The sequence below is a fragment of the Lolium perenne genome, chromosome 7 (genome assembly GCF_019359855.2).
Source record: "Lolium perenne isolate Kyuss_39 chromosome 7, Kyuss_2.0, whole genome shotgun sequence".
NCBI lineage: Eukaryota > Viridiplantae > Streptophyta > Magnoliopsida > Poales > Poaceae > Lolium > Lolium perenne.
Window position 1 is genome coordinate 169,041,828 of NC_067250.2, and position 11,592 is coordinate 169,053,419.

The 11,592-nt window shown below is 42.8% G+C and overlaps 1 protein-coding gene across 2 annotated transcripts; it reads left to right on the forward strand.

Annotated features, from left to right (window-relative positions):
* The first annotated feature begins 1,531 nt into the window (after positions 1-1,531).
* Positions 1,532-9,291, forward strand: LOC127301015 (syntaxin-52). Of its 2 annotated transcripts, none has more exons than XM_051331224.2 (7): positions 1,532-1,680; positions 6,837-7,053; positions 7,967-8,068; positions 8,226-8,329; positions 8,607-8,707; positions 8,787-8,831; positions 8,909-9,291. In XM_051331224.2, the coding sequence occupies exons 2-7, from the start codon at positions 6,839-6,841 to the stop codon at positions 9,038-9,040; spliced, it is 699 nt and encodes a 232-aa protein (XP_051187184.1). In that variant the 5' UTR covers positions 1,532-1,680; positions 6,837-6,838; the 3' UTR covers positions 9,041-9,291. The 2 variants fall into 2 exon arrangements, with proteins under 2 accessions (XP_051187184.1, XP_051187183.1); XM_051331223.2 differs by having other exon boundaries at positions 1,551-1,786.
* The last annotated feature ends 2,301 nt before the right edge of the window (positions 9,292-11,592 follow it).

Sequence of the window (11,592 nt, forward strand, 5' to 3'; positions counted from 1 at the left end):
GCCATTAGCAGCTGCTGAAATGCAACAACATCGAACTTAAATGATTGCTCTTCTTGTCTCACACGAACACAAGGAAAGTATAATGAAAATAAGTGTGTAGTTTGTTCACCGTCCCATGAATATTTCCGATTGCTTGGTTTGTTTTCTACACTAGGCATAGGTGTATAGGTGAGAAGAGAGTCCTTATTTGAGTCATAGTTGAAATGAAATTTGTACACTTTACGACTAAGTACATTTGTTTACTTTGTCATCGTGGGCCAGCTAGGTATTATTAGTGCTTACACATAAGTGTTTCATTAGAGGAGAATCTGACAGTGCCACAGGTGGCGTCTTCTTCAGAGATGGAGATCCGGATTGAGCTGACTAAAAATAGACGAAGTAGGCATCGGGATTATATACTAGGAATTATGCACTACCTGTAGAGATATATACTGCAATTTACACTTTCAAGTATGTTATATTAAGTGCCATGACCATGCTTCCAGTATATGTATGTTGTACATCCAGTTATTGACTGATGATTTATGCTTAATTTTTAGGGCGCATTTTGTACCGCTGACATCGAGATGGTTCAGGCTCCTTTTGCTATTTATTTGTGGCTTGCACTGAGGCTTACCGTGATAGCGGTGGTTGGTGTCGAATTACCAGTGGTATATGCGGAAGCTAGCTTTGAAACACACACAGGTTGTACTCCGTACCGAAGGCTTTTGTAATGGCATGCTTTGTTTGTACAAGTACAAAACTATGTAATGAGTTTCTGTTGTTTAATCGTTCATTAGTAAAGAGATGGTGCAGCCAATGGATCTAACTTGAAGAATAATGTTGTTTGCTCCCAATTATTACTTCTACAGAATGAACTGCCTTTTTTTTTTCTATACAAATTTCAATCAGTACATATTTGGTGTGATGATCCAATAAGAATATGAGCTGAATATGAGTCATTGCTATTTGGAGTCCTTGGTGTCGGGTCTCCTATGGTGCAGCTCCTAAGCGACATATACACTCATCCAAGACGTTCTCCGGTTACCAAGTGTGTGTCAAGCTCTTGAATCCAGGATTTTTATCATTTCGTTTATTTTCAAGGGTGTAATGAAATTTATGACAGATCACCTATACATGTACCACATGCATATACCCTTGCTTGGTAGATGGTTTCCCTGACAATCATGTTTGAATAATACTGAAAACGATGAACTGACATTTAGGAAACTATGAAATGCACTCCAGGAAAGTACCATCTTTCATTTCTCAACTTACAACCACGTTATCTGCGCGGCGTGCCGCCGCGCCATATTTTGCTAGTTTACATTAGTTCCACACATATCAGGGCATCACATCATGCCACCATCTTTTAGCATAATAAGTAGTATTGCTCTTTGGAGTGAATACCTTAATGTGGAGGGCGAGGCGGCATTTTTTTTCAGGTGGAAACAAATTTGAGTAGTCCTCCTCGCGGACCCGCCCAATGGCTCGTCGGCTCGCCGTCTCCGTCGCAGTTGACGTCCCTGTCCCATCAGACACTCACAGAACGGCACGTATTTTCTCAAAAAAATAAAAACTCCATAAAAAACACGGAGAAAATAACAGGGCGACAAGCGGGGAAAGCCGAAAGGGGGAGGCGACGCAGCCTAGGCGTAATCCCAAGCTTCAACCTCCGATTCCAGAGAGCATATCGTCCAGGTTCGTGAATTTACATCCGGATCCTTCTTCGCCGTCACTGGAGGCGTCCCCTAGTCCCTACCCGTCGACGATAGTAACCGCTCGCCCCCACCACGCGCTCGACCAGGTTCGTCTGCCTCCGTTTTTTCTTCAATTTCGCTCAAATTCGAGCTCAAAATTCCACACCTGACGGGATCCACGGAGAGGAAGAAGATTTGACGGGAGGGGAGGGGTTTGGGTGGCGCTGCCATGGTCAGCCGGGAGAGGAAGAAGAAGATTGGGCATGGGAGGGGCGGGGATGGCCGGGAGACCTAGCCGGCCAGGGCGCGCGGTCAGAACGAGTTGGGGCTTGGGGCACGTCCAGATCGACGCCATCCCGACCACCTTGATTTTGACCTCACCTCCGATCTGTGCACAAATATGTCAACTCAGAGAACATAAACGTGCACACGTGTACTCATTTTTTTCTTGGAAGAGGAACAATGAGCGGTACCAATTCTGCGGGGTGCTGTCTGCTAGAGCCACTGATTGCAATTTTCTACTGTTGTCAAATTGTTGTCCAATTGATTGGGAAATTGAGTGAAGTTGACTGCAATTTCGCCAATTTTGCTACTGCTTATGTTGAATAAATTGTACCCTGTTTTTTTTTTTTGTTTATGTCCCAGTTCTGCTAATTTTGCATTGAATCGAATTGTAGAGGTTCAAGAAATAACCATTACGAAGTTGGTTACAAAGTATTGTTGAAATATATAGGTAAATGTGATATAGGGATGCAGCTGGAGATAGCTAAAATATAGGGGAGGGATCTTTTAAGGGGAGTCCAGTCCCCTACAGAAAGATATAGGGGAAAGACTATAGGCGTCCTGCTGGACTTGCTCTTAGGATTCAAGTAATTGGGTAGGAGCACTCTGTTCTGGCAATCTTAGATTGGGATCGAACTGGCCGACACCTAGTGCCATTTTTTAATTATGATATTGCATGGTATCTGACTTGTGATATTACCTTGCTCCTTCTTATACCTATACTAGGAAAATTGCCCGTGCATTGCAACGGGATAATACATACGAGAAGTTCATCATGAAGTATGTGTCAAACTTAGTATGTGCATTCCCACATGAGAGTTTTTTTCCACCATTGTAGCTAACTAATTAATACGGTAATGCACTTTGGAGTCGACTATGGAAATCCTTAGATTCAACGCGTTGTGTTAAAAAAAGACATATCAACGGTTTTGCAGTCTAAAGATTCATGCACCAACAAATAATAGCGGCTAAAACATTGTAAGAAATTATAAAATATACCATGGTTATCTTGTTTTTATTATCAATATCAGAAAATGTGTTTTAGAAAATTTGAGGGTAGTATAACCAGAGCATGCAATAAATTTATTGTTGAATGCATTCAAAAACGTGCTAGATCACTTTTGAAGATCATGTGCTCTTGCTCTGCCATTCCATTCCGTAATTTGTAACAAACTGAAAACATGTAGCTCCTTCTAGGTAAAAGACCAACTTGCTAATATGCTAATGCTACAACAGAAACATCCAATCAAATTCCGGTGAAGTGTCAAACCTATTCAACATCGTAGAACATAGAAGGTGCTTTTGTTCTGCTACGTAGCAGACGGATTTGTTGTTACGTGGACCCGCAAAAAAAAAAGATTTGTTGTTACGTAATGTAATACACATGCGTTGCTGACTGTGAACAGTTTTAGTCACATTTTCCCTCCTAATTTCCGTTGCTACTATTTGCGCGTTGTGAGTTGCAGTACTATGTGGTTATATTTTGTCTAACAGAGTATGTCGCTCGGGTCACATGCAAAAGGAATAGAGCATATATGAATCTCATGTTGAACTACACATAGTGAGCTACCAAACCAACAATAGCCGATCCAATTGGTTACTGGTTAGGCAGGACAGCGCATGTCGGATGCATCATGGGCGGACGCGGCTCGGAGTGACCAGCTTAATCCTGCAAGAATTAACGACGACCAAAGCGTCAAGACCCATGCCACGCCTGCTCCTTGATGGGCCACAATCTGATTGACGCAACCAGCTTCTTTCTGAGCGTTTAATCCACCGCATGCACATCAGACGAAGCAGTCGATCAGTGAATCAGAAAAAAAATAACGTCCAATCGATCGTGAATCATCTAGCTCGCAAAGATACGCGACGCTTCTTTGTGTTCCGGCCGGCCGGCGAGACGTGAGCAGCAACTGACTATGTCCAACTGGATCTAATGAGCGCGAGGCGGCGACCTGGACGTTACCGAGACCTCGGCAAGCAGCCACTCCGGTGCGGCGACAACTCAGGCGAGTCCCCACAGCCTGTGCTATGCTTCATAGATGAAGATCCCGTCGATCTGGGGCTTCTGCTGCCGACGGAAAACTCAGTTTCGAGATTCGGTAGCGTGCTAACTCTACCGAGTTCTGCAATCGCGTGATGAGTAATTAACGTGTAGGATACCGTCTATATATGGGTCAGTTTTCGTGGGTGAGGAGGCAAGGATCCGTGATTCGATTATGGAGGATTCGAGTTCGTGCCAAACTCGTCCTCGTTTCTTTTTATTTGAGCGGACTCCTTCGGTTTAGATTAGATTAGATAAATATAGATATAGGTAAGCTGAAAGATGGGCCGATGTTGTGGCGGATCGGCTAGCCCACGCGAGAAGAGCGACCTGGTGCGATGCATAGTTGGACGACGGAACAATCCCACGACCTACGGAATTACGGAACGGACCAACAACGAAGGACCGCACGGCCGAAACAAACGATGACGGACGACAGAAACCAAACGGACAAAACCGCGGAAACGCTTCTCCCTTTATTATTATATATATATATGCCCGTGCGTTGCTACGGTTTAATTTTTATTTAGCTCATGTAGTTTTTGCCTAGTAGAATACTTGAACCTAAAATGGATCGACCCATTTATCCCTAGCCTAGTTCACCCTTTCCCATTTATTCTTGAACAGAGCATGAGTGTTGACTTCCCTCCTTACAATGAATCCAACTGAAGTAAAAAAACTTAATATCTTCTATTTGTACCGATATTCTGAGGGACTCAAATTCCCACACCGATATTCTTTTTAAATTGTAACTATAAAACTAAAAAACACAAAATAATTCATATAATAACAAATAAAAGTTACTTAAAGTTGAATCATTATTACTTCAAATATTTGTTAATTTGATCTACTACTTCCTCCGGCCGAAAATAGTCACTTGCAGTTGTCTAGATTTTAAACACGTTTTAGTTTAGATTTGCGGTGTAAAAATAGGCAAATCCGAGTCAGTTATTCTTGAACAAAGTACTATTAGTTTCCAATCTTTAATTAATTTATTTTATTTATCTAATCAGCACACAAACCGTTGATCTTTCCTCTTGTTTACATAATAACATTACCGAATGCAGCACCAAGCACGGCATAGTTGATAGGCAGGGCGGCATGACAGTGGCCATTATGATTCTGCTTCAGAAGCCATGTTTGCCAATAGTTGTGTCAGCTGAACAAAACCGATGTCTGCAGATTCACATCAGTCCATCTTCAGCTCTGTCTCCAAATTGCACTCAACAGAGTCTGTCAAACACTTAAAGATCACATTACTTCCAAAGTTTCTGAACCCAGCATAGTATTGGTTCAGTAGGTATTTCTAAAGATAGAGAACACACTCCACTCCGAATAGTTGTATAAAATCTCGTGCTCATAAAATACCCTCTCTTTCTTGAAAATGAAGTGCAAAATAGAAATTGAAGGCGAAGAAGATCAGAAGGCAGAAGCTTTCGGCAACACAAGCTATATATATATAATTGGTGTAGCAATCTGTATTAAATAGTTTAACACATGCTAGATAATAATTCACGCGATTAACATTAGAATATGAGAGAGCAAACGAACCTAGAGTGGGTTCGGCTCCAGTACTGCGGTGTACCGCCAAACACGATGAACAACTTCCTCGCTGACAGCATGCAGCACATTGCCCAGGTCATACTCATCATAAAATTTGAAGTTTAGTAGTCTCTTCAAATATAATTCCCCAAGTTCTAAGTGCAGGAATCCTCTGTATGAGATAACTGGAATTGTGAAGAATAGGAGTGTAGGACTGTCAGACGAATCCGTTAGAGAACTCTTTCAATCAGACGTCCTCGTCCGTGCTGTGGGAGTGAACCCAAGTGCTGCACTGGTCGGCCCAATCCAGGCTGCCAACGAGGATGGATTACTGCTGACTACGTATCCTGAATCCCTTCTCTATACTGAGCACATCGATGAAGACGATGCGCACAGCCCCTCACCATGGACGCGCCCACGCCGACAAAGATCAGGACGAACTCCGACATGGCGACGGAGAAAAAGCTTCTCGGTCCTTGTGTGCCTCCATGCAGATCGAGGTATAACTCGGACTTAACCGTTCGCGAGAGTCGCGAATTGGCCGATTAGAGTTTGTCGACATCTGTGAATAGCATTCGCAGTTGGCCACCAATTCGAGGGCTCCATGATCGCGCTCCTCCAGTGCTTGGTAGACCTCACCAGACGCCACGGATAGGTAGCCGGCAGGCGGCGACGGTCGACCGTCAGATCGGGCGAGCTTCAAGGTGCCCCACACAGCGCTGCAGATGCCCGACGGCCAATGGACGAAGATCTGCAGCAATCGTTCCCCTCACTTGTTCGATCAATGGACGTGAGTTAGGGCAGGCATCGGGTAGTTTTCCTGCCGGTGGATCTCTCGATCGTCTCCTAAATTCACGTGTATATATGGAGAACCAGGAGTGGGAGGAAGGAAACACGCACGCTAGGAAAACCTATACCCGATCGATACGGTCATACGGAGTTGTTTTCTTCCACGAAGACTAAACTGACGGGACTACGTGGACGGAAGGAACCAGGAGTTTTCTCCTCGTACGCCTCCTACGGCGAGCGATGTGATTGGGCCAAGCCAAGTAAAGGCGACGGACTCGACGGGCTACAGGCTCTGACCACGCACGCACAATACCTTGGCCAAGGTCGACTTACTAAGACGTATTTAAGGTTGGACGAAAGCGCATTGAGACGGACCGAACCACGGAAACGTTAGCTCCTTTATTATTAGGTATAGATATCATGCTAAAGCTTTATATCATGCCATACTTTTTTGTGCTCACCTGACAATTATGATGCTAATACTATTGTGAATTAACCAGCAATGGCATCATCTTCGGACCCATGGATGAAAGAGTACACTGAAGCATCTAAGCTTGTTGATGATATAAGTTCCATGATTGCCGATAGAGGTTCTCTTCCACAATCAGGCCCTGAAATTATGCGTCACACATCAGCTATTCGGAGAAAAATAACTATTCTTGGGACTAGACTGGATAGTTTGGTGACGTTGTTGTCCAGGATTCCTCCAAAGTCACTGTATGTTCTATTACGACTACTTTTTCTTTATGCACTATATACTGATTATCATTGGAGTCTCTACATTGACACTATATTTGTAGACTCTGATGTCTTGACAGTTTATTATGAAAATTACAAAGGTATATAGGATAGTAGAATCTCAGAGAATTTGTATTAAATGTTAAATACCACTATTTTCATGTTCGATGTATCCTACATCGGTTGGCTGCTTAACTCTTCTAGGCTCAGTAAAACAATCGTTATAATGGTGTGTGCAATATAGGGAAGAGGCTTCCATGCTGGTTGCAAGTTTCATGTGAAATGTGTATCTGGTACGACCTGGTAGTTGTGAGTTGCTAGAGGACTAGGCTTTGGCCCAAGTGCCTTGAGGGCAACTCTGGTCAATCGGAGCACATGGAGAAAGCAGGGGATGAGGATAGGAGAAGGGGAGTAGGGTTAAATAGACTTCTTATAACAAGGCCAAGGCCTTAGATAGCCGGCTGCTATTAACTAAGTCCTTTAGCAAATAAGATGAGGTTCTAAAAAAATAAGTAATGGGAGATAGTCCTAGTAGAATGGAGATATAAACTAAACTAGAATACTAAGACCCCTGTATATATAACAGTAGTCTATGTGAATTTTTTTAGTACTGTAGGTTTGTCATTGAAGGCTGATTTTGTCTTCTGCATCAATAACAACTACATCAAAGCCTTTTCCCCAAGCAAGTTGGGGCAGGCTAGATATGAAAGCCAATGGACATATAAGGAAACCAAAAAGACAAGGAGAGAAAAACTAATTAAAGAATGAGTAAACTAGGATTTTTGTCTTCTGCATATGTATAATAAATTAGTATCCTGCGGTTAAAAGGTCTGATGATTTATACTTGCTATCAAAAAAATTAAGCATAGTGTTTTTTTTTAAATTTGTGCAGCACTGACAAGGAGATGCATAAGCGCCAAGATGCGCTTTCCAATTTAAAATCGAAAGCAAAGCAGATGGGGACAAGTTTCAATGTGTCAAACTTTGCAAACAGGTGTGTTCTTCATGTCAGTACTGAACCTAGCGCACTCTTATCCTGCATCAGTGCTCACCTTTTCTTGGGGGTTAAAAATATACTTGAAAACTTAATTTCTTTCAAATTTGCTCAGAACGTAATAAGAATATGTATAATATGCATTTATTCTATGTAGGGAGGATTTGCTTGGTCAGGGTAAGAAAGCAGCTGATGATATGAACAGAGTTGCTGGGTTGGATAACCAAGGGATTGTTGGCCTTCAGAGGCAAGTTATGAAAGGTATTACTTTCAGTTTTTATTATTGTTCCTCCAGTAGTTTTCCATTAACTATGGGCCTTCTCAATTATGTAAATTGAATAAATACACATTTGTGCCTAAGCGAACTTAATAGGTTCCATGGGCCCCTGTTTGGTATTGTTACTACATTCATGTTGGTTAGCACATATATTTATATTTTTCTCCTTTTTGATTTTTTTATATTCTTTAAAGTACCAGTGTCTTGTACAGATGATAACCATTGCGTGGTAGCTTATTCCTTTTCTTCAACAATTTGCAGAACAAGATGAGGGTCTTGAAAGGCTGGAGGAGACAGTACTGAGCACGAAACATATAGCACTAGCAGTCAATGAAGAACTTACTCTGCATACAAGATTGATTGTTAGTGCTAGTGCCCCTAAAAGAGCCATGTGAATGTGTTTCCAATAATGGATGAATAATTCCTTTCTCCATATTGCAGGATGACCTTGAAGATCACGTGGACGTTACGAACTCCCGACTTCAGGTAGATATTTTACTACTATTTGATATGAATTAGTCAGCTTATGCGGATGTGACATTGACGGGGCTCTCTTCATTCAGCGTGTGCAAAAGGGGCTTGCAGTTCTGAACAAGCGCACCAAAGGTGGCTGCTCATGCATGGCCCTGCTGCTATCTGTTGCCGCCATAGTGCTGCTCGCCGTGATTGTTTGGCTTCTCATCAAGTATCTGTAAAGAAGATGCTGCTTTGCAACCTTTGTTCATTGCATCGCTTGTTTGCTACTCCATTGGAATGTGCAGTCTCTTGAAAGATATATGATGGTTTTTATGGTGGTACTTTCCTCTTTTTTTTTGGAATGGTTATACTCCGAATCAATATGTACAAGGTATGAGGCTCGGTCATACGTCCAGCAATATGTGTGAACATTTGTGCCCTTGTAAGTTTGCGGTGAGAAATATAGACATTTTATGTGAGGGTTTATACATATCATGTACCTGTCATTTTCCATTGTCGTAGTGTGCCAGCTTTTATAACCTGTTTGTGCTTGTGTGCCACCAATGCAAGGCAGCTTGTATTGCAAAACCAGGCCCATCTCTTCAGGCATTTTTTTTTTTAAAACTGCAGTTGCCACAATGTTGTGAGATATCACGTCTATTCGTAATATCTGCCCCATGAGACACCAAGGACTTTGTTGTTTTTATCTGGGCCGATGGTCGTCCACGAGGCAGAGGGTTTATAGTGGTTGCAGTTGACTGTGTTGACGATTGATTTGATTGGTAGTTGACTGTGTTGACGATTGATTTGATTGGTAGTTGACTGTGTTGACGATTGATTTGATTGGTAGTTGACTGTGTTGATGATTGATTTGATTGGTAGTTAACACAATGTTTCCGCAGCCGAACTCTAGGCTAAAGGAGTGATTGGTTGTTCACAAGGAAATTTCCATATTTTTCCATTTAGCCTACTGGATACCTTATGAGGAGAAGCGGAGCTTGGGCTGTATTGTATGCTATCTTTGGTTGCAAACAATGTTCGTAGCGGTATGAGGGGAGAAGTAAATGCCAGACTGATTGGTAAGCCACAAATCGTATTTCTCAGCTTCGTTGATGCAACGCATATTGTTCGATAGCTCGCATAAATTTCGATAAGGTCACCTTGCATAGTCAGCTGAAAGTTCGTAGATGATCATATGTAGGATGTATAACGTAAAGAAGAAAGTAAGGTGTAAAATGCCCGATGACACAAGAGGGTCTAATGTTGATAAGATGATTTATGGTGTTAAGGTCTCTAACCCAGAGTTGAAAGAGGAGGGTTCAAAAAACTTTATTGGTGGTGTGGATCATGCGCTCGGCTCGGCCATTCTTAGGAGATTTATAGGGACATGATAGGCGAAGAGCGACACCATGGGAAGAGAGATAGGTCCGTAGATTGGTGGTGAGAAATTCTCCTCCTTTATCACATTGAAGACACCGTATGGTTGTGTGGAATTGATTAGCGACGAAGACAAAGAAGCGAAGCAGAGTATCACAAGTATTAGATTTTGCACGTAGAGAAAACACCTAAGGAAATTGCGAGAAATCATCAAGAATAACTAAGTAATATTTGTAGCCCAGACAACTAAGAACAAGTGACGTCCACAGATCTCAAACGGAGACCTCAAACGGAGACGATGCATGGGAGTGGGATGTAGCAAAATGTAATTTTGTGTGTTTTCCTAATTGACAAGCATCACATAAAGTTTGAGACGTTGCATGTTTATTATAACTTGAAAAAAAATCAAAAGGTAAATGCGACATGGCGGAGGAGTTGTGGTGGCCTCCGGCGGAGGCTCCGTTGTCGGGATGACCACCCGAGTAGTGCTATTACTGACCTCCACCGTGATCATGTCCGCCGCTGTGCTGCTGACCTCCACCTCGGCCTCCACGTTGGCCGTATTGGAACCCAGGGATTGGATTCCGTCCACGGTAGTTCGGGCTAACGCCAGGAGGACGCACGGGGTTGCAGCTGCCACTAGGGGCGCCACATCCACCAGTCTGCATAGTGAGTGTTTGGGCACCAGCATGGTGGTTTTGAGAGGCGGCGTCGACCTAAGCGCGCTGAAGACGGGAGCAGGCGTCTGATGGTGCTTATCGTAACGCCGACTTCACACTGTTTTTGGGAACCCCAAGAGGAAGGTATGATGAGCGTAGTAGCAAGTTTTCTCTCAGAAAAAACCAAGGTTTAATCGACCAGTAGGAGAAAGGCGTGACTTCTGAAGGTGTTGCCAGCTGACTAGTGACAGGGTGCACTACTGGCGTCAGCACCAACGTGGAACCTGCACACAACACAACCAAAGTACTTTGCCCCAACTTACAGTGAGGTTGTCAATCTCACCGGTTTTGCTAAACACAATGGATTAAATGTATCCAGTGAAAGGAGATGTTGCAGTAATTAAAGTGAACATAGCTTTGCAGTAAGTAACAGAGCAGGATTGCAATGGTTGAATTTATCAGTGTAAAGAAAAGGACCGGGATCCACAGTTCACTAGAGGTGTCTCTCCATAAAGATAAATAACATGCTGGGTGAAAAAATTACAGATGAGAATTGATAGAATATCGACCATACATGACGACAAGATGATTACTATGAGATTCGTTTGGGCATTACAACATAATACATAGACCGTAATCCAACTGCGTCTATGACTAATAATCCACCATCCGGTTATCGTCCGAACCCCTTCCAGTATTAAGTTGCAAGCAACAGATTATCGCATTAAGCAATGTCTGTAAAGTAAATAACAGAA

Excerpts from the sequence above, each read along its gene's own strand:
- LOC127301015 (XM_051331224.2), top strand. The coding sequence starts at position 6,839 with ATGGCATCATCTTCGGACCCATGGATGAAAGAGTACACTGAAGCATCT. Across the intron at positions 7,054-7,966 it reads AGGATTCCTCCAAAGTCACT|CACTGACAAGGAGATGCATA; the intron begins GTATGTTCTATT and ends AAATTTGTGCAG. Across the intron at positions 8,330-8,606 it reads TCAGAGGCAAGTTATGAAAG|AACAAGATGAGGGTCTTGAA; the intron begins GTATTACTTTCA and ends AACAATTTGCAG.